The sequence below is a fragment of the Astyanax mexicanus genome, chromosome 1 (genome assembly GCF_023375975.1).
Source record: "Astyanax mexicanus isolate ESR-SI-001 chromosome 1, AstMex3_surface, whole genome shotgun sequence".
NCBI classification, from domain to species: Eukaryota; Metazoa; Chordata; class Actinopteri; order Characiformes; family Acestrorhamphidae; genus Astyanax; species Astyanax mexicanus.
In genome coordinates, this window is record NC_064408.1 from 20,056,618 (window position 1) to 20,084,078 (window position 27,461).

Genomic DNA, 27,461 nt, shown 5'->3' on the forward strand with positions numbered 1-27,461 from the left:
GGAGCTTAGTGGTTCTATTGACCTTTTTGATTTGCCATTAACCAAGGAATCATATAATGCAAGAATTTTTGCTCTAGCTATCAGGGCGTGGCAGTTACGAGGCCTAACGCGTTGACCTTCGCCATAGCGCCCCCTTGAGGCCGATTTGGCTCATCTTTTGAATCTGAGTAGCGGTGAGAAGTACTACCATATGACCAAGTCTCAGCCCTGTAGGCCTTACGGTTTCTTCTGCCCGATCACTTCTATGGCAGAAAAAGAATAAGAATAATAATAATAATAATAATAATAATAATCAGAACAATTACAATAGGGTTTCTAGCACTACGTGCTCGAACCCCTAATTATTTTTAGTGGTCCCTTATTTTTTCCAGAGCTGTATATAAATATGCTTATATTTCTAAGGAGAAGATTTTTGAAGGACTGTTTTCTCCAGTCCAGTAGAGGGGGATATTGGATGATCAGTCTGACTGTAGAGTAACAGAAGAGAGATCAGGTGCAGAAGTGGACAGTGGATACGGATAGATCATGGTGAACCTGGGACTCACTAAAGTGGATGATAGGCTCGTGCAGAAACACCCGGTGCGTCCTTTACCTCTGACTCGGTTCTGAATCTGGTGGCACACTAAAGGCTCTGAAATCAGGGAGCCTGTTTAGATAAGGAAGTGGCTTCCTGGGTGGTGTGGAGTTTTCGGAGTGTAAACAAAAACAAAACTAGCTAACTACTTACTAGTTACAGTGTTAAAGTTTCTTTGAGTTTGTTCTCGAGAATTTGCCTCTAAGTCCTCTGAAAGTCTGATAAGGCTTCAGTTCCTGTTCAGAGGTTCCTAATATAATTTTGCTGTTTGTTTACTAGTTAGGATTGGATTTTTTTACGTGTATGGACGAGAGTAAAGCCATTAAAATTACTTTTAAAACATGTATTTCCTTTTGTATTGGGTATTAACTCTAAAAGTCCAGGCTGAAAGAAAATACAGCTATATACTATGCTCAAAAAATAAGAATATCATCAAAAAGTTACTTTATTTCAGTAATTCAGTTCAAAATCTAAAACTGATATAAATTATTATACAAATGTATTACACACACAGAGAGAGAGAGAGAGAGAGAGAGAGAGATCTATTTTAAGCGTTTATTTCTTTTATTGTTAATGATTATGGCTTACAGCCAATGAAAACCCAAAAATCAGTGTCTTAAAAAAATGTGAATGTTATATGAGTAGTACTTTTGGCAGTGTGCCAAGTTCTGCTGGAAAATGAAATCCTCATCTATAAAAGTTGTCAGTAGCATGTAAATAATGTAACATAAAAGTAATGGGACATAACAAAAAATGTGTATAAACTGCAAACAAACACTAGTATGAGAAAAAACATTCTTAAAGCTGCACAGTAAATAATGCCCTGCTGTTATCATGATATGGATTTTTAAAATCACCAGATTGCTGTCACAAAAGATTGTGTACAATGTGGCACACCATTAATTCAAAGGCTGTAATTCAATATTCATATCTATATTCAAATGCTTAGTTTTATATTTTATATTTACGTTTTGCAGACTCAAATGTCTGTAATACAAACAGTTGCAGTGATGATTCATTTTACATTATTACACTAATTAAGCCTAGCAGAAATGATTTTATGGTTTAAACATAACTATAAGAATTTAAACTTGTCAACAATCTGTTAATCTGACCTGCTGCATGCCAGGAGGGGTAAAATAGTACAAATGTGGGAAACACATTTACATATGAAAGTTTTTGCCCTAGGGTTAAACTGCCCCATAAACAGCTAATTTAGGGAGATATTAATAACAAAAGATCTGTGATTATAAAGCGTTATCTGCGTCTGTGTGACTGTGAGAGAGAAACAAGAACAAGGGTCAACAGTCATTTCTCTCATGTACATTTGCTTGTACTGCTTATGTTTTTACCCTGATTTTAATAAAAAAGCTTAGATATTTATTGTTTTCTTAAAGTTACAAAACAATATTAGCAATTCTTATAAATACTAAAAGTCATAATCAAAATATAAGAACTTCTGTACTGATCTGCTATATCAAATGACTGACCAGTACCCATTAAGAAGTATTAGAACAGCAAGAGGAACATGAGCAGGAGTTGAAAATGAAGAGTAAATGGAAGGTCTTATAAACATATGGTCACTCTTCTGCACAAACCTTTTATCTCCAAAATGAGAGTCGATGTGAAATAATTTTAATCCTTTTCTGTTGATCTATTTGTTGTGTCATCATTTTATCACATTATAACAAATGGATACATTTGGATTATGCTAACAGTTAAAATGGCAAAAAATGGAGAAACAAGTATTTTGCAAAACTGCAATATTTTGTAGAGCATTCTGATTTAATCTGTGATTGTTTATATACAGAATTATGATTCAGAGTAATTATAATATCTGGCCTTTGCATTACAATAACTTCACTTTGTTTAAATATTACACCTTTAAACAGTTCTTTCAGTGATTGCTACTTTACAGTGTATTGAGGGAGGAACCCATACCAATCCAAATGAATATGAGATTAAGATCATGTTTCCCTCCAATACCACACTGTTACTCTTACCCATATTTCACAATTTCCAGGGTTTGGAGCAGTACGCTGCCTGCCAGTCTCAAGCGTTTATGAAAGGAACAGGAAGCTTCATAATCGGTAAGTATATAAGAAATCATTCACTGTGTGTCCATGGGTTTATTCAAAGTTTATCCTGAAGAAAAGCATGTTATCAGCATCCCTCCCTTACTATATAGTCTCTTCTTTTTTTTTTTTTGGAAAAGGGTTTACAAAAAAAGAAAATGTGTGTGAGGATTCTATTGCATAGTGAGGTTTGATACTGATGGATGTACTCAACCTATTGGGAACATAAGATTGCTGCTCTGATTTTATTGGCTGTGCTTTTATATGGAGAATAAACTGTATGTTTAAAATTCTATAAACTGTGTAAACTTTATGTGCTAGCTGAAGCTTAAAATAGCCAATAAACCATAAACATATTTTTTCCATTTAAAGCTAAATGTGTTCTTTTAAAGTATAAAACATACCAGTCCTGCCTAAATATTTTTATAAACATTTCCTAACCTTTAAAAAAATGCTTTTATTGGAGTCGTTCTGCCTCTGAAGTGCCCACACAGGTTCAACTGTGCTATAAGCATGGATGATGTGTTTGTGTACTTTGGTACGCAGACACAACACAATATGCAGATCAGTCAATCAATAATACCTCCCCCCTGCTGATCCAACTATCTGCGTCTCACCGATATCAGAGGCACACTGCTGCTGCAGCTCAGCCAATCAGCTCTCCCTCCTGCCCTGCCTCTAAACCCATACATTACCCAGTGCCCCTCTTAAACTAATCTTTTTTGTTTTTTTAGTATTTTAAATTTGAACTGAGGGTGGAGTCAGCAGAAATTAGGGGGTTTAGTGCCTTTAGTGCCCAAGTAATTGGAATCAGATGTTTTCAGACTTCTAAACAATCAGATTCACTAAATCTACAAGTCTTGAGCACTGCAGTATGCTAGTACTCTTTAGTGTCTCTAACCATTCTCCATCAATTAAACAGGTACAGCTAGCCTTTTCTTTGCACAGCGAGCTCTTCAAAAAAGACTGCCATATCCCCTCCAGTGGAATCTTCTAGTGTCTGTCGGTAAGTTAATGTTGCGCAATGCAGTGTCTAACTAATTACAATATCATCCTGTTGTCCACTGCTTTTGTTTGTATTCTTTTTAATCTTAGTGTGGTAATTTTTAAATAATGTAATAATTCTAAGTAAACACATCCAGATAGAATTAATATGACTCTGTAAATTTCTGGCTTTGACTCCTCCTTCTTTCACAGTGGCTTCCTCAGTGTTCAGCTATTCAGTGACCCGCTGGGAGACTATGAAGTGCACAGACTTGTGGTTATTCCTCGAGACTGGAACCGTGCCTAGGTCCAGCTCACCAAGTACACATTCATCTTTGCATTTTGTCTTTATTGCTGAGTATATAAATAAATGTAAACAGTCTTAACAGTAATACGTTTAAACAAACAGCAATGTGGCAAATACGTTTTTAGACAAATATATATTTTAGTTCTTACAGTTTTAGTCTAAGGTATGAACATACTAGGTTATTTTTTGGCCCAAAGATTTAGACATTTCACATATTCATTTTTACATGATATTCCTAGTTCCCTTCAATTCCACAATAATTAATTTGTATTTATTTCTTTTTTTTAGAAGATGAGCCTCCTAGTCTTCAAACAGCTACAGAACCCAAAGTCACAAAATATGGAGATACGATGGAGTGAGTGACAATTAGCTGTAAGATGATCATAAATTTCTGTGTATTTGTATTAGGAACTTAAATATAAACTAAATAGATTTTTATGAGTGGATGTATAAACTGCAGTAGGTTTTGTAATGTATGTATTGTTTGGATTTTGTTTATATGTTTGTGAATATATCAATAAATCGGTATATATTGTTATTTGGACTTTCTGCTAAATTAGACCTTTGTTATGATTTCCTGGTTTTTATTTAGTTTTTGTGTTGGGTGCTAGGCTATATTCATACAGTTCAATTGTTGGTGTTTTCTTACAGAGTCTCACAGTGTGCATGCAGTGTTTTCTAATACAGGAACAGTACAGTCTGTTTTTAACTCTTTTTTTAACTTTAAGTGCCACCTAAGGGATTGAAGATAACCAGCATCTAATACTGACTGTCAGATTTATCCCTTATGCACAGGGATTTCTCCTGATTCTCTAAATTCTTAGATGATATTATGTACTGTATCTGGTGGAATATCCAAAATATTTGCAGTTTTATACTCACAATTATGCTAAATTAAGCCCATGAAAATCTGTGCAGATTGGGCTTCATTTTTGTTAACTAAATAAACTGCATATGTAGGTAGAAATAAATATAGGCAGAAAAGCTCAGACCATTACCTACATGTTGTGTCTAAGCAGGGCTGTGTGATTCTTGTTTATACACAAGGGATAATCTGTAAAGTGAATCAAGCACAGTGGGATTAATGTAGAGGTTTCAACATGACCCTTTCTTCTGGTTTTACTCAAATAAATGATTTAAATGACGTAATAGCTACTGTCACTGTGGATTACAGCTAAAATAAGATGGTGAGAAGTAAAATCCACATGCTGTTGAGTTTTTACACTACTTGTTTTAATCTCTCTGAATCTAAGGGCCAGGCCTGTTTAGCTGTCTTACAGCAGTTTTGTAAAAGAATAAGATATATGTTAAAATGAAAAGACAGCAGGTATTTCAGGATTATGTGATATGGCTTGTTCTTTACAAGATTCGTCTTGATGCATGATTACCTTGCATTAATGGATTGCATGACAAGCTTTTGTTCTGAGTGATTTCTGGAAGTGTTCCTGAGTGCATGCAGTGTTTTCCAATACAGAATCAGTTCAGTCTGTTTTTAACACGTTGCCACCTGAGGAGTACCTGAAGATCACCAGCACATTATACTGACCTTCAGCTTTATCCTTTGTGCACAGGGATTTCTCATATTTGTTTCAATTCGGAAAATATATGATGTACAATATTTGGTGGGATATCCAAGTTTTTGAAATTTCACACTATTTTATTTATTGATTGATGTTTTTTTTTATTTGTAGATGCCGTTTTTTTTTTTCATATTGTTAACCCCCTGCCCATATTTGCTTTTTGTGAGGATCTGCCTCCTTCAAATTTTGAATTAAAATTAAATTATTTTTTAGTTTTAGTTTATTATTTAAGTTAATATTTTTCATGAAATGGTAAATTCTCTCACTTTCAACATCTGATATGTTTTCTGTGTTCTGTTGTGAACAAAACATGGGTCTAGGAGATTTTTATTTACATTCATCTACATGTTACACAACTTTCCTTCTTTTTTGGAGTTTGTGTTATATATGAAAATGGCTCCTCTTCTAGACATTCTAGTCTTTTACTGGAGTAATTAAATGCATTATTATTAATATTATATTGCTGTTGGCAGGAAGGGCATCATCATGCTGGAAGGTTGATTAAAATAGGACTGACCTTTTCACTGCACTCTGTAATTCTTGTTGTAAGAAATGAGCAATTGTAGTGTGATGTGTTTACTGGAGTGAGTGCGTTCTTTTTGTGCTTACAGATGTACAGTATACTGTAATGCAGCCTACAGTAAAACCAATGCATCAATGGGGTCAGTATATAGGATTTATCCTAATATCGTACACATATGACCCAATTACATATAAACCCCAGCATCCTTCTGCTTAGAGTTTAATAAAACAATTCAGGCCGGCTTTTGGGAAAACAAAAGGCTGTTTTTGTGTGTTTTAGGCTTAACCCTGTGGCTAAGCAGAGAGTCCAAAGTCCAGTCTGCTCTGACAGTGATTAAAAACCCTCTTAGAGCTGAGCATTAATGCCATGGCCTGGATAGTTGGATACCGCATGCTTGGCTTTTTAAAAAAATCTCAATGTCTTGAAATGAATAATGTGGTTCATATCTAACTCTAACAAACAGGAATACTTGCATAATAATAAAAAAAATTGATCCCTCTGGCCTTTCCCCTTTGGTTGGCCTTAATCTATACAGTGATCCAGTCTGCCTTTAGTGTTACTCATCTTTGACGAGAGCTTGGAGATTTGTAGGGTCTGAAGCTTCCTGAAGGATGAAAAAAAGATAAGGCAGTGACCCAGCTCTTAAATCATCCTCTACTTGAACTGAGCTCTGGTCAAAGAGTGAATAATTCAGAAATTCAATGTTTGATTTGTAATGTGATTCAATAGCCTGTACTTTTATTTGTTTATTGTTTTAGAAATGATGTATCTGAATTATGAGGGGGAAATATAAGACAATTTTATGGTATCATGATACATTTTATAAATACTTTTATGTCCATGTAATGAACACAGTTGTTTAAAGAACACTGACCAACTGCACATTTCATTACAAAAAGGTGAAATTAGTTCTGTTTATATATATATATATATATATATATATATATATATATATATATATATATATTGTAATTTTATCCCATTTCTACCCAATTTTAAAAGCCAATTATACAATCCCCATTCATAAGAATTCCACCCATCACTAATAATGACACCAAGAATAAGAGGGAGAAGACCTGCACATGTGTGGTCAGCCAATGACTCTTTTTAACAGATGCCTGTGATAACCGACATCTCATTAGAAGTAATGTGGAGAAAAAATGCCATCATCCCACCCCTTTAGAATGCATAGTTAATTGTTCTCTCTCAGACTCCGGCCGCTGAAGTCTATCAACATGACCCAGAATTCGAACCAGTGATCTGTGAATCACAGTGACAGCGCCGTAGTCCGAACTGATTAGGGAACTAAAGCCCTATCTGGACAGGATTAGTTTCTCAGGGGGGACGTCTGTAAAAAGCGTTCAGAAACTTCTCCATTTCCACTCGCTGTTGTGGATCTCTGTGGAAACTAGGGGTGGGAATCGTTTACTATCTCACGATTCGATTCGATTCCGATTTTGGGGGCCACGATTCGATTCAAAATCGATTTTTGATTCAAAACGATTTGAATTATAAAAATTTCTGCTTCTGGCTTATGAATCTTATTGAAAAAAAGCCCTCCATAATATACACTGGTCCTGGAGCAGGTAATGTGTTACAAAAACAATAAAATGTGCAGGAATGTGGGTCCTCAGTGACAGAGGAATCACTGGGATATCACAATGACGTTAATGAACAATAAATAAATAATAAATAACACTGCTTTATTACCAGGCTACTAGCGGTGGTGTGTAGGTGACGCTGCTGGGCTGATGTGATGATAGCACTGGAGCGCTAAAGTTCAGGAGCAGCTGCTGATTAACTAGTTAATTTAAGGTCGTTGTATTTCTTCAGAAAGGGGGCAGGAGGTGGAGAAATTAATTCATATGGTCCATTCCTTAATTCCTCTGTGATGAGGAGCTGAAATTAGCTCTGATTAGCTTATTGTATTTTTCCGTTCCGCCTTAAATGCTGCAGCCCGCTGCCACCTGTAGCGTTATTTAAGGTGGAACTGGAAAGTTAGCTAGTTAGCTAGCTAACAGTTACTGAAACTAACTACTAGCGATCTTTTTTATGCTTGTTATGAAGCATTCTGCCATAAAACATTGAAACTACACGTTAATCTAATGTAATATAGTGCTTGTTCTGCCATCTTACCGGTGATTCTCAAACACCTACGCTCTGTGTGTGTCTGGAAGATCTCCCAAAATCAGTCTAAAACCCGCCCCTCAGAATCGATTTTGGGACATTTTAAATCGATTCTGAATCGTAGTAAATGAGAATCAAGATTCTTATGTGAATCGATTTTTTGGCACACCTCTAGTGGAAACGTGCAGCCAAAGTGTAATTACGGTGTGTAGCAGTGGACAAATAGCCATTTTATTATATGCGAGGAGATGAAACTCAGAGATGTGGATCTGGACGGGACTAAAATTACAGGAGGACCACAGAGTTCAGTGACAAACAGTAGGTAATTCAGCCTGTAACTTTCTCAGAGGATGTCTGAAAAAACACATACATGGTTGTTCTGGACGGGAATAAAATCATAGAGGACTCCCCATAAAAGAAAAAATTACCCCAGGACCCCCTAAGAAACTAATCACTTCTGGATAGTGCTTAAGGTAGGCTGAGAAAAAGGCAAGCCAACCAATCAATTGCTTAGGGCCCCAGGCTGGCCTGCAGCCCCCAGACAATGACTGGTTATGAAATGAATGCAATGACAAACTGTGTAAACGCTGGCAAAATGCAAAATTTCTGCAATAATGAAGCAGAGTTCTCTATTTTGAGGTTTGGGGGTTGAGCGTAAATTTTGCTTAAATGCCTTAAAAAGTAAATGTGTGAATAGAAACATACTTTTCACAATTCTTTTGCATCTTTGGCATTCAGACATGTGGACAACGCTGCTAAAATTTCTGTTACTTGGAACAGCTAAGTGAGTAAAATATTGATAGAAACGTTTGATCTTGTTTGGATGTTCCCATAAAAAATACATATATTTTTTACATTACTGACTTAAACTGGATTTATCCTCATATTGAAAAGTACAAAAATAGCACATGTGTATAACAAAAACTCCTTTTCCTCCTGTATCTGTGGTATTTTCAGTCCCTAAGGACCCTGAGGAAGCCACTTCTGTTAGCTTGTACTTAAAACCTACTCAGATTACACAACGACTATGAGGGCGGTTATTGATTAGCTTGTGTCAACACTTAAGAAATCATAACTGTTTAAAACCATTATTCTCAGAATAATTTCTTAGAAAATATTCCCAGCTAGTGTGGATAGACTAGAGTCCAGATACTACCAAATACAAAATATAACATATTACTTAAGCGTTATATACACACTACACTAGTACTGAATGTCAAATAAATGAAAATTAGATTTAAGTACAACCACAATTCTCTCTCTCATAGCTGTGTATTTACATCTATATATTGTCTACATATATTTTCTGAAACTGGACAACACAACAGTATAGAAACTACATTTCCTTCTGTATAAATGGTATAGCCAATCCCTAAGGAACATGACAAGGCCAGTTCTGTAGGCCTGTATTTAAAATCTACTCATATTACACAGCGTTTTTGAGGGGCTACTGTTTGATTAGCCTGTCTCTTGAGAGTGAGAAAGAGATAGTAGCTGTTTACAACTATTGTTCTTTATCTTTGCTATCCCCAGCTAGTGTGAGTCCAGATATACACTACACTCTCTACTGCTGACAAATACAAAAGATTCACAATAGGCTATTGTCAAAAAAATGTATATACAATAACAATCTGTTTTGTTTAATCATAAATCTTGTGTGTATGTATTTACAGCTATAGTATCTATATTTTATGAAACTGTATACAATTTGATGCTAAAAAATAAAACAAAGCAAGTGTATGTTCTAAACTACTCTTTCTTTCATTCTCTGTATCAATCTGGGAGGTCCAGGAGGAGGCCAGAAATTCTGTAAGCTTTTACTGAAACTCTACTCATATTACATGACCGTTAGAAAGGCCTGCTGTTGATTAGCCTGTGAAAACAGTAGAGAGAGACTTTACTTTAAAAACTCTTAAACCAATATCTTACAGAATAACTGCCTTTTTTAGGTACATAATTCAAGAAATATTTGTCAAAATGGTCGGCCATCTATGCACTTAAATGTGTGTTGTTAGATTAAAGTTTTTTTCTTTAAAGTAGGACAACTGTAGTTAGTACTTTTGTAACAGCAGCAAAATAAGGATTTTCTTTATTCTTTGCTGTGTTGAGGTTTTTTTTTTATTTTGTTGGATATATAAATCTAGAGATATACATCCTGTATATATTTCATTAAGGATGCGCCAAACATTTAGCAACCAATTTGTTTGTTTAAAAAATGCCACAAAGATGTTCAGACAAATAATAAAAATACTGAACAATTTGTGCCACATAATATTATGCTTTGATAGTAAGTCTGCTGGGATGTTAAAATGTTCAGTGTCAAATAAATATTTTTAAATGTTGCCAATGTTTTTCTTTCTTCATTTACACTATTTCATTCATGCAGTGGTGAAAAAGCCAGTGCATATAAATAATATGCTACTGAATCTCAAGAAAATTTAATATCATTGAAAAGTTACTTTATTTTAGTAACTGCCAATAGTAGTGCCAAGTCCTGCTGGAAGATGAAATCTGCATCTCCATGAAAGTTATCAGCAGAGGGAAGCATAAAGTGCTGTAAGATTTTTTCAGGAAAACACTGCACTGACTTTAGACTTGATATAACACAGTGGATCAACACCAGCAGATGACATGACTTTTCAAACCATCACTGATCATCAGTAAATTTTGCATTTCATTTGAAATCAAGGGATCAGAGTCTGGAGGAAGAGTGGAGAGAAACACAGTTCAAGCTGCTTTAGGCCTAATGTGAAGTTTCCACAATTGGTGATGGTCTGGAGAGCCGTGTCGTCTGCTGGTGTTGGTCTACTGTGTTATATCAAGACCAAAGTCAGGATTTCATTTTCCAGGAGGACTTGGCATATTGGCAAAAGTTCCAATTGGTCTTATATAATGTTCTAATTTTGAAACAATGTTTTGGGGGGGGTTTCATTCGCTGCAAGCCATAATCATTAACAATAAAAGAAACAAACACTAAAAACAGATTACGCTGTGTTTAATACATCTATACAATATATGTGTTACACATTTTGAACTGAATTACTGAAATGAAGTAACTTTTCAATTTTTTTATATTTTTTCTATACATGTAACCTGTATATTCGTGGGCTTTGCTTATGGTCTGATAAATTGATACATGCATACGTACATAAATATAGTAAATAAGGTATAAATGAGGCTCCATCTTTTCACATGGATGGTGAAGGTTTTGGTGAGAATTTACTGGCTGACTGACATTCAAATACATAATAGAATTGAAACTCAAACTCGGTGTTGCTGTGGTTGCAGCCAATCAGCGTGAAGCGAGCTCAGGACTGACCAATGGGAGCGCGGATGAGTGGAGCGGCACAACCGTTCCAGAGGGGCGGAGCGAGGCGAGGCGAGGGCGGGGAGAAGAAAAGTGTGGAGGGGAAAGTTGTGCGGGAACAGAGCGGGAGCTGCTGCGGTGGGAGTAGTGTGGCTGAAGGGTGTGTGTGTGTGTGTGTAGATGGGGAGAGAGACTGTAAACAAAGAAGTTTTGTGATTTAACTTTAGGATTGTGGACTGTAGGACTGGTACTAGAGGTTTTGGAGCTCATACGTGTGGAGTTTATATCCTAAATTCTTCATAACTTCATGGCTTTAGTGGCGGCGGACCCCAACTGCAAGCGGAAAGCTCACACCAACTCTTGCGGGTCTGCTGTCAGAAAGGAGGCCGTGCCGAGTAGTCACTCAGGCGGGGGGAAAGTGTGCAAAATGCAGCCGAAGGACGCGGAGTTCGCCACGGAGGGGCTGCCCAAAGCCTTCCTCCAGAGTCTGAGAACCCTGTTTGACATCCTGGACGACGGCAGGCGAGGCTACGTGCACATATCCGAGATCGAGAGCCGCTGGCAGGGCGCGGAGACGCAGGGTTTACCCGGCGGGGTGCTGGAGTGCCTGAGGCGGGTGAGCCCCCCGCACGGCTGCCTGACGTTCGAGCGCTTCGTCGCGGGGCTTCGGTACTCCATGCTGAACCCGGAGAACAGTGCCAAAGCCCCGCACTCGTACCCCAACGGCTCCAAGGCACATCCACCGCTTCCCCACGCTCACAAAGCCGCCCAGGCGCCGCGACCCTACGAGGGGAAAGTGCGGCCGCTCGGCCCGAGCAACGGGGCCAACGTCCCGCATCACCATCAGCCCCACCACCCGTGCCGAGCATCCTCGCTCCAGAGCCGCTCCAGATCCGAGGACAGCGGCTCGCTCGGCTTCTCCACCTCCAGCAAGCCTCCCTCCAGCGACTCCTCCACCTATGCCAGCCTGACGAGCGCCACCCCCAGATACCCCGGCTCAGGAGTAGTAGCAGGAGGTGGAGGGTACGAGCGGACCGGCAGGAGTCTGGAGCGCGCGCAGGTCGGGCACGAGCACGTCGTTCACAGAACTGACTCGGTTCGCGCCGCCAAGAAGCCGCAGCAGCAGAGTCGAGTCCGCTCAATCGAGTCACTGGCGCTCGAATCATCTTACTTCCCAAAGCCGAGTGAGTTTCAACACTTTCAGCACTGTCGTTTAAACTGTTGAGTGTGGAGAGGTTAGCAGTTATAATCTGTTTTACACAGCTTTTACAGTTTTTTTTTCAGTTTCAGACAAAATTTACAGTCTTTAAAAAGGAACCGATTCACCGATTCAGTTAGCTACAGCTCTTGAAGAAAAAACAATTAAGAAATTCAGTTTCTGAATCAGATTTTGCTATTTATAAGTATATATTTGAGTAAAATGAACATTGTTTTTTTATCTATAAACTGCAGACAATATTTCTCCCTAATTCCAACTTAAAATATTGTCATTTAGAGCATTTGTTTGCAGAAAATGAGAAATAATGGCTGAAGTAATTTCATGCATCTTGGCATGTTCTCCTTCACTAGTCTTATACAATGCTTTTGGATAACTTAATGCCACACCTGTTACCAAAAATTCAAGCTGTTCAGCTTGGTCTGATGACTTGTGATCATCAGTCTTCCTCTTGATTATATTCCAGAGATTTTCAAATTGGTAAAATGAAAGAAACTCATCATTTTTAATTGGTGTCTTATTTTTTACCAGAGCTGTAGTTTACTAATGTAATTAATCATATAACCCTATGTTACTAGCTAGTTATAATAATCTATCAAGATCTTTGTTTTTTTAGGGAGGTTTATTGTGTGTACGCCTAGAATCTGATTCAATTCCAATTATATATAAAAGTGATAAAACTATAACTAGTAAAAATTCGAACATGCATTGACGTGAATGTGAAATATACTTGGGTTGTTGTAAAACATGATGATAAGGAGTACAAACCTGAATCAAAAAGCCCACCTCTGTTCATCCCCAGTGTTCTGAAATACAGTGCTTTTAGTCAGTGCTCCCAACAAGCTTGATGGGGAATAGCATTACCCATACAAAGAAATTACTTTTTTACGTCATTAAAAAGCCCAAGGTAGCTCTAACCTTCATTGGTAGATACGGTTTATACACATAGTACCTTAAGGTAGCTAGTTCTCCAGGTGCTGCTATCTTGAAATCATTTTTAATAAGCTAACATCACAAGCATTATTTCAAGTGTTACATTATTTTTTCACCAAGATCTTGCATTGATGAGTCTGACCACTGCACAAAGCCATCTCCAGCACATCCCAAAGATTCTGAATGAGGTTAAGGACAGAACTCTGTGGTGAACAATCCATGTGTGAAAATGATGATCTCATGCTCCCTGAACCACTCTTTCACAATGCCAGTACCATGAATGCTGGCATTGTCATCTTGGAATATGGCAGTGTCATCAGTGAAGAACTGTTAACCATATATTCAGTATATTCAGGTAGTCAGCTGACCTCATTCTTTCAGCACATACTGTTGCTGAACCTAGACCTGAACTGCAGCAACACCAGATCATTTACTTAGTTAAATCCAGGTGGGGACTTTTTTTTGACCAGGCAGTGTATCTCTATAATATTCATGCTTTTCCACAGTCTGTTCCCCTATCTTATCCATTTGTTCGTTCTCATCAGTCAACTTATTGTGGCTTAATTTCAGGTTGTGCAATTTCACAGTTCTCAGTGTATTTGGAAATGCTGTGGGAGAATGGAGGTGAGCTAATAGACATCAGAGTTCTCCTGTGAATAAGAAAAGTTCACAAGTTCTATAGATTTTTCTAATCTAATTTTTGAGCATAATTTGCCTAATATATCTTAAATAGTTAATTAATAATTAATACTACCAATTAAGGTATGTTTCACAGTGTGTTTGTTTGATCATTATGAGGCTACTGCTACTGCTATGTACTGTTGATCATTTAAACCCTCTTTATAGTGGTATAATTTATGTATAGTTGCTAGAAAATGTAACCCATCCATGTTCTGAAAACACCCATAAACACTAGTGAGGAAACACACACAGTGTTATATAGTGATCACACATGCCTTGAGCAGCAGGCAGCCACTAATGTGGCACCCAGGGAGCACTGGAGGTTAAGGGCCTTGCTCAAGGGCCACTGTAACTGATGCACATCCTGTAGAAAAAGTGTATCAGATAACGCTAACTACATGCATTAGCAACACCCTGTCAGGTTTTAGACCCAGGCAGAGAGACGAGGAGGCGGACGTATTCACAGGTAAGGCGAATTTATTAAACAAATAAACAAGTAAGCAAGAAACAAAGAAAAACAAGAAACAGAGGCTAGCTAAAACTAACAAACAAACAAGAGGTACTAAAGATAAACAAACGGGGAGACTATAAAACTAGGCAGGATAAACTAAAACAGGGCAAGGGAATAAACTAGGGAAAACACAGGGAACTAGAAAATAACAGAATAAACAGGAAGATAAATATAAACTACAAACAAATAGGGAGGCTGACAAAAACAAACGAGGAACTGAATAAATACAAAACTAAACAAGGCAGAGCTGTATAAATATAGGGAATAAACTACTAAAAGACTAAACACTAGGGGACTAGGGAACACAGAAATAAACTAATAACTAAAGCTAGACAGGGCAAGGGAGTAGACAAGAAACTAAACAGAGCTAAGAACTTAAACAGGGAATAACTACTAAACTAGGAACAAAATAACAAGGGAAGAGAGTTAAAGGCTACGAAGAACAAGGAAACACTGAGAAACTATGAAACACAGAGAATGAGACGAACAACAGGAGACAGTGCAAAGACCGACAGAGGACAAGTAACAGAGGAAGTCTTTTTAACATAACAGGAAACACACTGGGAGTGGAAACACCTGGGGAAGGGGTGGAGCTACAAATGAGACATGAGGTAATGGAAAATCACAGGCAGAACACAGGGGCACGGGTCACGTGGGACAACACAGGCACGAGGACAGACAGGAAACAGGGCCAGGCGTGACAGAAACCTCCCCCTAAACGCGCAGCTCCCGAGGCGCGTAAAAACAAACCCCGGGGGCTGGCGGCAGGGAGAGGCCGGGGAAAACAGGAGACCGAACGGGAGACTGGACAGGGAACTGGACAGGAGATGGAGACAGGACAGGGGACAGAGACTGGACAGGGAACGGAGACTGGACAGGTGACGGAGACCGGACGGGGAACTGGACAGGTGACGGAGACTGGACGGGGAACTGGACAGGTGACGGAGACTGGACGGGGAACTGGACAGGTGACGGAGACTGGACGGGGAACTGGACAGGTGACGGAGACTGGACGGGGAACTGGACGGGTGACGGAGACTGGACGGGGAACTGGACGGGTGACGGAGACTGGACGGGGAACTGGACGGGTGACGGAGACTGGACATGAGACAGAGACTGGACGGGACCGGACATGGGAACAGGGACAAGAACATTGACGGGGACGGAAACAAACACAGTAACAGGGACAGGAACAGAGAAACCACCGGGGACAGGAACTGGAACACTCACAGATACAGGGACCAGGACAGGGAGAGACAGGGGAACCAAAAACACAGGTGGGTGCCCAGGACTGGCAAAAGTCTGTGGGGACAGCCTGGGCACATAACTGGGGCCAAAGTCAGGAGGCCTTGGAGCAGGCCTGGAAATACGGGGCCTGGGCCCAAACATAGTTCTGGGAGCTGCAGGTGCTTGGGCTGGGGCCGGAGCAGCTGGAACTGCTGGTGCTTGAGTTGGAGCAGCTGGGACTGCTGGTGCTGGAGCTGGAGCAGCTGGGACTGCTGGTGCTGGAGCTGGAGCAGCTGGGACTGCTGGTGCTGGTGCTGGAGCAGCTGGGACTGCTGGTGCCGGTGCTGGAGCAGCTGGGACTGCTGGTGCCGGAGCTGGAGCAGCTGGGACTGCTGGTGCCGGAGCTGGAGCAGCTGGGACTGCTGGGGCTTGAGCTTGAGCAGCTGGGACTGCTGGGGCTTGAGCTGGAGCAGCTGGGACTGCTGGGGCTTGAGCTGGAGCAGCTGGGACTGCTGGGGCTTGAGCTGGAGCAGCTGGGACTGCTGGGGCTTGGGAGAGCGGCGCGGCCGCCGCTGAAGTCTCGGGGAGCGGCGCGGCCGCCGCTGAAATCTCGGAGAGCGGCGCGGCTGCCGCTTGTATCATGGGGTGCAGCGTTTCAGATGCGTGCTTCACGGGGCGTGGCATGAAGAGATCTGGCGCTGCAATAATGGGGCCTGAAGCCGCGGGTGAAGCAAAAACCCGGACTGGATCTGCAGCTTTGCCGGCAGAGTCACTAGCCCGAAGTGCGGGACCGCCGGTAGAGACCGGCGCGGAGATAATCCCAGAGCACGGCTGGGTCGCCGTGGAGAAAGTCTCAGAGCTTGGCTGGATCGCAGCGGCGTAATCCAGCTCTGCAGCCGCCATGAAAGCCGGCCCTTCAGCTGGAAGAGCCAGCGCTGCAGCTGTGGGACCTGAGATTGCCGATGCAATGAAAACCCGGACTGGAGTTGTAATCGCTCCGGTAGAGTCAGGTGTGAGGAGAGTCTCTGGCCGCGGCTGGCCCGCCGCGTAGGGTTTCTCGGAGCGCGGTTCAGCCACCGCTCTTGGAGATAGCGGCAAGCGGGCTGGTGTAGGGAGGTAGTCCTCTTCTTCCTCACTCGACGCAGGTGTGAGGAGGTCGGTGTAGTCCCAGAAATAGGACTCCTCACAACCTGCATCCCTGCTACCCCCGCGCTCCTCGAGGCGAGGACCGAGGCTGATAGCACGCAGCCCCAGCGCCCCCCCAAAATTTTCCCCGCTCCGGAGGGAGTCCTCCCGCGCCTTGCGGGCTTTCTGGGCCTGTTTCCTCCGAGACCTTTTGCCCTTGTGGGTCTCGGTGGGCGCCTCTGAAGCTGAGCTGACGGGCTCCAACCCGAGGAAAGGCGCTGGGAGCGGGTCATCTCCCCGGATTTGCTCCGCGAGGAGCCGGAGATATTCAAGGTCCGCCTTCCGAGCAGCATACCACTGTGCTACGTCCATGACGGTCGGTCTTTTTGTCAGGTTTTAGACCCAGGCAGAGAGACGAGGAGGCGGACGTATTCACAGGTAAGGCGAATTTATTAAACAAATAAACAAGTAAGCAAGAAACAAAGAAAAACAAGAAACAGAGGCTAGCTAAAACTAACAAACAAACAAGAGGTACTAAAGATAAACAAACGGGGAGACTATAAAACTAGGCAGGATAAACTAAAACAGGGCAAGGGAATAAACTAGGGAAAACACAGGGAACTAGAAAATAACAGAATAAACAGGAAGATAAATATAAACTACAAACAAATAGGGAGGCTGACAAAAACAAACGAGGAACTGAATAAATACAAAACTAAACAAGGCAGAGCTGTATAAATATAGGGAATAAACTACTAAAAGACTAAACACTAGGGGACTAGGGAACACAGAAATAAACTAATAACTAAAGCTAGACAGGGCAAGGGAGTAGACAAGAAACTAAACAGAGCTAAGAACTTAAACAGGGAATAACTACTAAACTAGGAACAAAATAACAAGGGAAGAGAGTTAAAGGCTACGAAGAACAAGGAAACACTGAGAAACTATGAAACACAGAGAATGAGACGAACAACAGGAGACAGTGCAAAGACCGACAGAGGACAAGTAACAGAGGAAGTCTTTTTAACATAACAGGAAACACACTGGGAGTGGAAACACCTGGGGAAGGGGTGGAGCTACAAATGAGACATGAGGTAATGGAAAATCACAGGCAGAACACAGGGGCACGGGTCACGTGGGACAACACAGGCACGAGGACAGACAGGAAACAGGGCCAGGCGTGACACACCCATCTTCTCCTACAGCAGCTGTTGATTTTTATTGTGGCACAGCTTTAGGGTTAACAAGTCGTGCACCAGTGGGCTGACTGAATGTAAATTTAGTTTTCCAGCCCTGTTTTTTAAGAATTTTACTCACAGAAAAGAACTAAAAACTGACAGATGTGTTTTAGGTTCATGGTATGTCACTTCTATGTACCAAACTTTTATTATTTAACAACATTAAGAAAGAAGGATTGGTAGAGCCAGAGGAAAAGGCTAAAACCCTGTCCATCGCTCTGCTGTACAGTAGCCTTGTTTTTCTCTTCACTTTCACTTCCCTGAAGAGCTTTTGTAGGAAGGCTGTCTTCTCTGTTGTCACTGAAATACACTAAGTGATCCTTAGTAATAGGATAAGGCTGCTTAGTGGGGGTCAGATCTTTGCTTCTGCTAAGACCTCACTGTATGTTGCTTAGGGTAGAATACTCCCTTTTAACCTGATCTAGGACCAGTATTTGCTATACAAATCCTGATCACAGCTGTTAGAGGGTAAACAGATACCACTGTTCTTAAATCAGTGAGGAAAGAATCGTACACAGCATCTTGAGTGGAAATCACTGACACCTACACAGACTGTTAAGGGCATGTTTGTGCTGGATGGTGTCTCTGCCGCTGTTCTGCTTAGCTAAGCTGTTATTATCAGACAAGTACATTTAGTTAAGCAGGTGGTTTTAGCATGTGGAATCCAGGAATGACAAGCAAAACAAATCAAACTAACTAAAGACAGCAACACCCTGATTTGCACAGGTAGAGGCAAGAAGAGGTGTTGAGTTGTGAGGTACTTTGCAAGACAGGATTTCGATGTTTGTGTTGGTCTTTCTTGGTCAAAGAGATGTGTTGTGATGCATTAATGCCAATTTTTAAATTGTCTGCTGGACTGACCTGAAAATTGCAGGTTGTTGGTGTGGAGCATTTCTATTGGTTCATTCATCATTGCATTTTAACACAATGTAAAGAACTATGGCCAGTTTTAAATTATGTGAAAAATGGCAAAAATGGAGACGGGCAAGATTTTACAATACAGTGAACAGTACTCAAGCTATGATAGATTTGTCAGAGCTGTATTGTGTTTGCTTGAAGCAAACCTTCATACCTATTATACGCTCACCTAACAGAAGTATTTGTAAAACTTCAATAATGCAGTTATAGGCAGACACATACAGAACAGCAGCATTTTTAAACATAGGCCAAGAAAACTCATGTAAAGCAACTTATTCCTTATTAAATCCAGCAGCTGCATGTAAATGTAATTTAAAATAAATGACAGACTTAAGAGATTCTCTATAATATTGTGATATTCATGTAGTGATTTTATTATTTATTTATTTCAAGTTCTCCATGTTGCTTTCTTCTTTCTATTACTTATTGGGTAGTATGTTTTTAAGCGTACACTCCATGAACACATGTGATGGGGGGAAGTATTAAGAAAAATATGTCAATTATTTGGATTAAAGAAGATTTTGTTTAGAATCAGTTAAAGATTCAGAATATTTTTGATCAATTCAGGCCGCTATATGTCAGTAACTAGTCTCAAAAAAGCGAACTGTGGTTTCAGCAGTTAATCTGAAATACCCTGTTCTCCAACAGTGTCGCATAGTAGACAGAGGGCATTTTGCACCTTAGTTTTTTTACAGTGAATAACAAATGAACATCTTTACTGACATTCAGAATTAGGTGTATTTAGAGCCTCTTGGCACAAAGAGCATTGCTAAAAGGTAAAGAAAAAATCAAACCAAACATTCATTGTACTTATTACAATACTATGTTACTTTTGGGTAACTGGGCCTAGATCATCGTTAAGCTTATATAAAATGAAATATTTTTGTAGACAGCTGTGTGGACAAAGCTATGAACTGTCTGAAGGAGGCAATTGAGCTTATCTTTTCTTCACTCTCATTATAGCCTTACATTTTTTTTAGCACACATTAACCAAAATAACATTAGTAGTATAGCTACGACTGGCACAGTAAACGGACAGTACTGGGTATCAACTTGATCTAATCAAAATGTTGAGATGGTTGTCACAGTGTGCTTTAATGAACATCTACTTTTCCTGTCTTTTGCTGTCTTTTCAAACAGTGAATTTTGCAGAGAATCTCACAGAGGTTGAGTTGGGGTCAAAGTAAGTGAGACAGGGATTGAGACGTGTTTGCACATGTCCAGAAAAGTATTTGTAATTAAATGTAATGTAGAATTTTTAACTGGATTTAATTCACTTGGTTTCCTTAAATTATCCAAGCTCCAACAAACATGGCTGTCTTCCAAAGCTGCTACAGTACGAATAGGCGGTTGATCTGCATCATTGCACAGCTTTAACACTTCAGCAGTGATCTCTTTTAATTAAGGTTGGATGCTGAACAAACACTTCTGCTTGTCAATCAATCATGCAACCAATGCTATTGAATGACTTTCCCAACAATTCCCAGCCAACCAATAGTTCCCTTACATGTTTGGGCCCTGGGGTTTCAACTCCACCTACCCTGTATGTTAATCAAGCTCTGCAATCCTCTCTAACGGGAATCAAGCAGCAAAACTATCTGATGTAACCCAGTTGACATCCTCTTGTCGTAATCTGTCCGTTGCATCTCTGAAAATCCACATGAATTAAGTATATACAGTATAGTGCAAAAGCCGGAGAATATCCTTCATTTATTCAATTTTCATTTAAAACCATCATTAAGTACAATCTATTCTTTTTTCTCCATAATATTAAACCCAGAGTTTGACAAGAACATTTTTCTACCTTTGTCTTAGAAGTAAATGCATTTTCTGCTTTTCACAATCCAAATTTAATGGTGATTTAATGAAGACCGGATTCAGGGATGATCACTATTCTGAGAAAACCAGCAGCATGAGCTGTTTTATTTACAAAGGTTTTGTTCTCAGTAATGTACTCTTGGTCAGCTATTCATTCTTTCAGACCCACAGCTTAAAATTCTTCTCACAGTGAACAAATTGACAGAAATTAGATTTTCTCATGCACTAAATGTCCAAATGTTTGTGGACACCCCTTCAAATTAGTGCATTTAACTTTTGTTAAATTGTACCCACTTCTAACATGTGTACACAGCCTGTCTAGCTCTTGTAGAGAGATACTGCCAGTTGAATAGAACTCTCTGGAGCAGATAAACATGAACCTACTGGTAGCATCCCTAATGTCAGGTTTGGGCTAGAGGGGTAAAAAGTCCCCAGCATTGAAATGTGGTGCAGTGGAACTGTAATTTCTGAAATGATGGTGCTCCATCCAATAATAGGATCACTTGGGGATGAGTTGAGGTGGTAATCATCCAACATCCTGATCTCACTAATGATGCTCTTGTCACTAAAAGCAATCAGTCTTCACAACAGTACTACTAAGACTACTCCAACAAACTATAATACCCCTGATTTTGGAAGAAACAATGAATGAATGAATGTGTCCCATTATGTTGTTTCTTAAAGTATATGTCTTAAAAGATGAAAGATTTAATTGCTGCTTTCCACTGTAATTTTCATCTTTTTGTAATTTTTAACTTCATTGTTGGAGCATCTGTTTTTCTCTTGTTTGACTTTTCTTTTTTTGAGTGTAAAATCTTCTATGGGGCATCTTCATCATTCTTCATTTTTGAGTAAAGTGACTGTTTTGACTGGATATGATAAATAAATTAAGGAATGTAGCTTTTGCTCAGTTCGTTAGGTTAGTGTATATTAGTACTTTGCTTAAGTTGTATGTGACAGGTTCTTCATCAAGCCCCTTCTATGGTAAGGAATGATGTTCATTTAGTGAATGCTTGGAATGTGATGGCCATGCTCCTGCGTGACAGGCACTGCAGCTTTTGAACAGAAGCATTCCAAACCCAGCTGAATTAGTGCAGTGCTGACTACAGGGCTAACACACTGCCAAAAAACTGACCAATGGGGAGATGTTGACTAACCCATTAGATGTTAAGCTCTTGATATGACGTTTTTTCGTTAAGAGCGCATGAACAGCTCAGTAGTCTGCATTACTCATGTATAGAGATAGTGATCGAGTCCAGGATGCAGGGAGTGACCAAAACCCGTTCAGGCCAGGGAGTGAGTTCTGAACTATTTCATGTCTTCAACTCTAGTTAGTTTTCATTCCTGATGAGACTGTTCAACTCGTTAGCTCGGCCCATGTTCACTCAAGTTGGCTCATGTCTGTCTCTGCTTTACTAGACAATCGTTTCCTCTGTATCTTACTGTCTTTCATGTCCTCTACAAATGTCTGGAGCTATAAGTCTGACATGGCCAGGGGCAGTCTCCAGCAGCAGCAATCCCTGGCACTTGCAGAACAAGCAGGCTGGCATGTAGGGAGGGAGGCAGCAGATCAGGCCTGGGTGATGTAATCCCCGTCAGTTCAGGCTGTGGATTTGAGCAGATTACTGCACGCTTGGTACTTGAGGCCTGACAGCAATGGAAGTCCGCTCACCCTTGCAGTCAGTGGGAACCGCGGTCCATGGTACGGTTTGGGAGAGTGGCCAAATGGCTCTTAAAGATCATGTTAGCCCACATTTAATGGATGGTCCAAAAAGGGAAATGGAGATGGAGATATGACCTGTTTAAAAACATTGCCCAGTTTCTAAATTAATCTTCTTTTATGCAAATATAAGGGGGTTGAGGAAATGTGAGTTTTACACGTTATTTGCCAGACCAGTGTAGCTTGTGGCCTGATTTGTATCATTATTCTTTCCATTCTTTTTTTAATCTAGTTTCTGCCAGATTATTAATTTGTCTTGTGAATATTCACACTGTTCTAAACAGGCGAGTTTATGGGTTTATACAGATTTTTGATACTACTCTTTGCACCTTTGTACCTCAATGATTTCAATGAAGCAAATACAGTAGTAACACCCAACCAACTACACGGGGTACCATAGGAATCACTGTTCAACTCCACTTCAGTCACCTGGGATACCACAGTACCTATTTAACAACCATTTAGTAACACGCTAGACATCACTAAGCACCATGACAATAGCCAAGCATCACCCTATTACCCACACAGCAAACACCTAGCAACATCATATTAAACACACATGATACCATAGTAACTAACCCCAATTATACCTGGTCTCTCTTGTGTGTTGAGTTGAGTCAGAATTATATCTGAATAAGACCAAACATTTGATGTTATACCAGTGTAAACACATATTTCCAAAACACATTGAACAACCAAAAACTCCTCCAAGTACAACCAAACCACCATAATAATAACAATTGTTGTGCAAAAAGAGTGAATTAACTGTCAAGCAACCGCTTAGCACCTCCAGAACATCTATCTAGCAACACCGCTGCATAACAATTACCTAGCACCTACATAGTAACAACATAGCAGCAAGCCACTATAACAACTTCCCAGCTGTACTACAGCAATCATTTGTCAAGTTCATATAAGCCACCAATCAGCACATCTTAGATGTTGATTTTTTTTCCACAGAAAGGCTCAACAGTATGACTATAACTTTTTTGGATACTGTTGCTGTTTTACTTTCATTAATCTTTTCTCAGGAATATCCTTTTACCTCACTTGACACATTTAAGGCTGGGACACTTTCACCGCTATGTTGATAAGACGGTCGGGCAGCAGGAGCATGTCAGTGCTTGTCCTCTACAAGTGACACATACTATTGTAAAATCACCAGAATAACCTGACAGCCTCACCCCAAGACTGTACTGTGATTTCCAATATCTTGTAGCCTCTGTAACTCTTTTCACATAGAGGATCTTCTGTAGGTGTTACTTCAGAATGCTCCCTCACACCCAAATCCAGGTTGAGCCATTTGTCAGCAGAGATTAACATTTGCCCTATTAGGAATGTGTAAAGTATCCTGGGAGGAGATGTCTCAGGCTTGGGAAGTGAGAAAAGCTTTTGATTAACAACGAGTGTGGATTTAAAAAGAGATCTGGAAAAACAGACACGATTCCTGGAAACGGTTTCTGTAGGAGAATTCATCTAAAAGTTTAAGTTTAATATACAAAAGTAGATGAACAGTAACGTTGGACTATTGTTAGTTATACATATTATATTGTTTTAATGTGGCTAATCTGTGTATATTTCATTGTGCATTAGAAGGCTAAAGTCATTGAACACTGTGCTAGAAATACAGCAGATTCGGACTTATATTTTTGGTGACTTTCATGCACTAAAAAAGTTGCTGTGGTTTATATATATTCTATTTTTAATAATACTGTTTACAGTTGATTAGGTACTATGTAGGAGGGAAGAAATGTCACCAATTAACTAGTTATGGTAACTGGTTAAGAATCATCCCACATCACCTGCAGCAATTGGACTGAATATAAAATCTTAATTCAATAATTAAGAGGTGTGTCCAATTTTTATCATAAATATTCCTGTTATGTTCACCAACAAATGGTGCATTTTTAATTATCCAAAAAATGCCTGAAACTCTAATGCTAATTATTCTTTCAGAATTTATTGCAATGTTTTTCCTTACCTTTAACAGGTAGTGGTTCAATTAGGATAATTCACACGTATTTCATTAAAAAAATGCATGTTCAAACTTTTAAGGTTTCACTACTTTATTACTTTTGAAAGACCTATAACATATAAAAAAACAGTTTTGCATAACATTATTTTTTTAGTTGTTGGTTTTATAGGAGGTGGTTGCAAAAATGTGATATTAACCACTTTCATATTACATGTTGATTACACTAATTAAGGCAAGCAGAAGAAATTCATACTGAAAAAAACACTTTTACTATTTTTCCTAGATCTTCAAACTTTAAAACTGGTTAAAATACCTAAACGTCTGTCTAAAAGCAGTATTAGTCTTTCCAAATCTCTGCTGATGTTAAAATGATTTTGATAGGTGCTTTACTAAATAAAGGATACTGTATAACAGAAAAAATCAATGTTAATTATTCCAGTCTAAGAGGGCTGTGACCCTGCACTACACTTTTTATATGTATTCAGTTTCCTTAAGCCAAACCTCTCAAGACCTGACTCTGAGATCTTTGCTTTTGGGTGTAACTCTGTCTGAACATCAGCTGGGCTGTAAAATACCGGTCTGTCAAAGCTCCCACATATCAGGGCAGATTCTTTCCAGGATATAATGAGCTCACTTTCTCCCCCTCAGCTCAAAAGTAAACAGCAGCCCTGCTTCTCTCTCACTACCAGTTGAAATAACGTTTTTGGTGGTTTTCCCCTCCCGGTGTGCCTCCACACTATCTTCACATTCCAGCACCTTTACAAATGGTCATGTTGATGATAAGTGGTTCTCCTGGGTTCCTACAGGTGTGCAAACTAAGCATGTCTTTGGCCTTTGAACTCTTTGAACTTCACCTAAATATCTTCACATAAACAGCAGGGGTGTACCATAACCTATAATTATACACAATAGTATCACTATAATTTTTAAACTTAACTTAAAAAATCCACTTTACTATTGTGTTAGATTGCATTATGTTTATGATATAATATTTTTATCTTGTTACATTCTTAGTATTGTATAGAAAAAATAGAGCTTTATTGTTTGTTGCAGTAGTATTTTCTTGAAATTAAAAGATTTTAGTGCTTTGTCATATTGCCTTGATTAATAATGATTAAAATGTTAATTGTTTATTTAGTTTGTTGTACATTGGATGCTGGAAAATCATTATAATGCACTAAAATGTTGTGGGATTTTTTAACTTTTAATCTATAATCTATTACTATTAATATATAATCATTACACTTTTCCCAAGCCACTGTTTCTTATTTAAGGCCTTATTTAAGATAAACTAAGATCAGCCCCCTCTTGTGGCTCTGAGTGGTATAATTTGTAATACTGGTCTGTAGCCTCACTGCATGTTTTCATGTTTTAAACCTCATTCCTGACATCACTTTAAAGAAACCTTTTAATTAATTTAACAGATGAATTGAACTTATCCTTACTTGTGCCCTTTTCTTCTGTCTCTCTTCATTTATTTCCCCTCACAGGTCCTCCTAGTGAAAGCACCGGTCTACCTCGATCACAGAGTGAGACTACTACAGGCTTCACAGGATCCAGAAGGCACGGGAGGACCCGAGATGAGCAGAGACGACACACAATCACTAATGGAGTTGACTATGGAATGGTATGGAAACTTAACGAACTTAACACAGAATACAACAGTTCTGCCCTCCTTGTCCACATTTTGGCCACTGTGGTTTACAGGCATAAATAGTTTAATGATGTTCAGCTGGGTGTTGAATGTACACCTAAAAGACAAATAATGCTTTTATAAGCTTTTAAACCCATGGAGCTCATTTAGTTAATATCATAAGTTAAATTTCACAATGAAACCATGTTCCCTCCTGAGCTTGCTGAAATTCCTATTGTCTTAACTTAAGAGTCATTATGAAGGATGCAATCCAATTATACTGTTTTTAATAAAATACAAACATTCAATATAAACCCTTCATAAAACATCTTCTCTTCTTACTTATGATAAGAATCTAGAAGCAAAATATTCTGCATAAAGTATTAGTGTGTTGTTTTACACTAGATTTCTTACAAGATTACAATGCATGAATTTTTTTCCCCTTGTAATATCTGATTCTACAATTTTTGTTGACATCAGCCTAGTACTGACACCTATTAGGGTTAGTAAAATGAACATTTTGTGTCTGATATTGATTGTAAGGGCTAATCAATTTAATAACGTATAATAGTGTCTGATATTAAGGCGCCGAGTGGTCCAGCTGTCTAAAGCGCTGCCACTATAAGGGAGAGGTCTCAGGTTCGAATCCCCGCTCATGCAGCTTTGCCATCAAGCTTCTGGCACTCAGAGGGAGCAAAATTGGCCTTGCTCCCTCCAGGTGGGTAGATGGCGCTCTTTCCCCACATTTCTCCTAGGGTGATGTGTACAGCACAGGGTGTCTGTGAGCTGATGTACCAGAACCAAACTGCTGCACTTTCCTCCAAGCTCGCTGGCTGCTCGGCAATGCTGCATCAGAAGCAGTTCGAAAAAAAAAATGGTGGCTGACTTCACATGTATCGGAGGAAGCATTATTAGTTTTCATCCTCTTGGTGTGTTGGGGCATTACTAGTGATAGGAGTCCTAGTGAGTGGGTTGGGAAATTGGCCGTG

The 27,461-nt window shown here is 39.5% G+C and overlaps 2 protein-coding genes across 3 annotated transcripts in view; both read left to right on the top strand.

Annotated features, from left to right (window-relative positions):
• The first annotated feature begins 458 nt into the window (after positions 1-458).
• On the top strand, positions 459-4,478 carry tmem141 (transmembrane protein 141). The gene is made up of 5 exons (XM_007254019.3): positions 459-579; positions 2,598-2,664; positions 3,572-3,655; positions 3,847-3,954; positions 4,229-4,478. The coding sequence occupies exons 1-5, from the start codon at positions 526-528 to the stop codon at positions 4,297-4,299; spliced, it is 384 nt and encodes a 127-aa protein (XP_007254081.1). The 5' UTR covers positions 459-525; the 3' UTR covers positions 4,300-4,478.
• A 7,064-nt stretch (positions 4,479-11,542) lies between these two features.
• Positions 11,543-27,461, top strand: part of sapcd2 (suppressor APC domain containing 2) — a 28,679-nt gene continuing 12,760 nt past the window's right edge. The window contains exons 1-2 of one of the 2 annotated variants that reach the window (XM_022667769.2): positions 11,543-12,661; positions 26,330-26,466. In XM_022667769.2, coding sequence (XP_022523490.2) covers positions 11,785-12,661; positions 26,330-26,466 — 1,014 coding nt within the window. In that variant the 5' untranslated portion in view covers positions 11,543-11,784. The remainder of the gene's footprint in view (positions 12,662-26,329; positions 26,467-27,461) is intronic. The other variant, XM_007254017.4, reaches the window with a different exon arrangement.

Excerpts from the sequence above, each read along its gene's own strand:
- tmem141 (XM_007254019.3), top strand. The coding sequence starts at position 526 with ATGGTGAACCTGGGACTCACTAAAGTGGATGATAGGCTCGTGCAGAAA. Across the intron at positions 580-2,597 it reads GGCTCGTGCAGAAACACCCG|GGTTTGGAGCAGTACGCTGC; the intron begins GTGCGTCCTTTA and ends CACAATTTCCAG. Across the intron at positions 3,955-4,228 it reads GCCTAGGTCCAGCTCACCAA|AAGATGAGCCTCCTAGTCTT; the intron begins GTACACATTCAT and ends TCTTTTTTTTAG.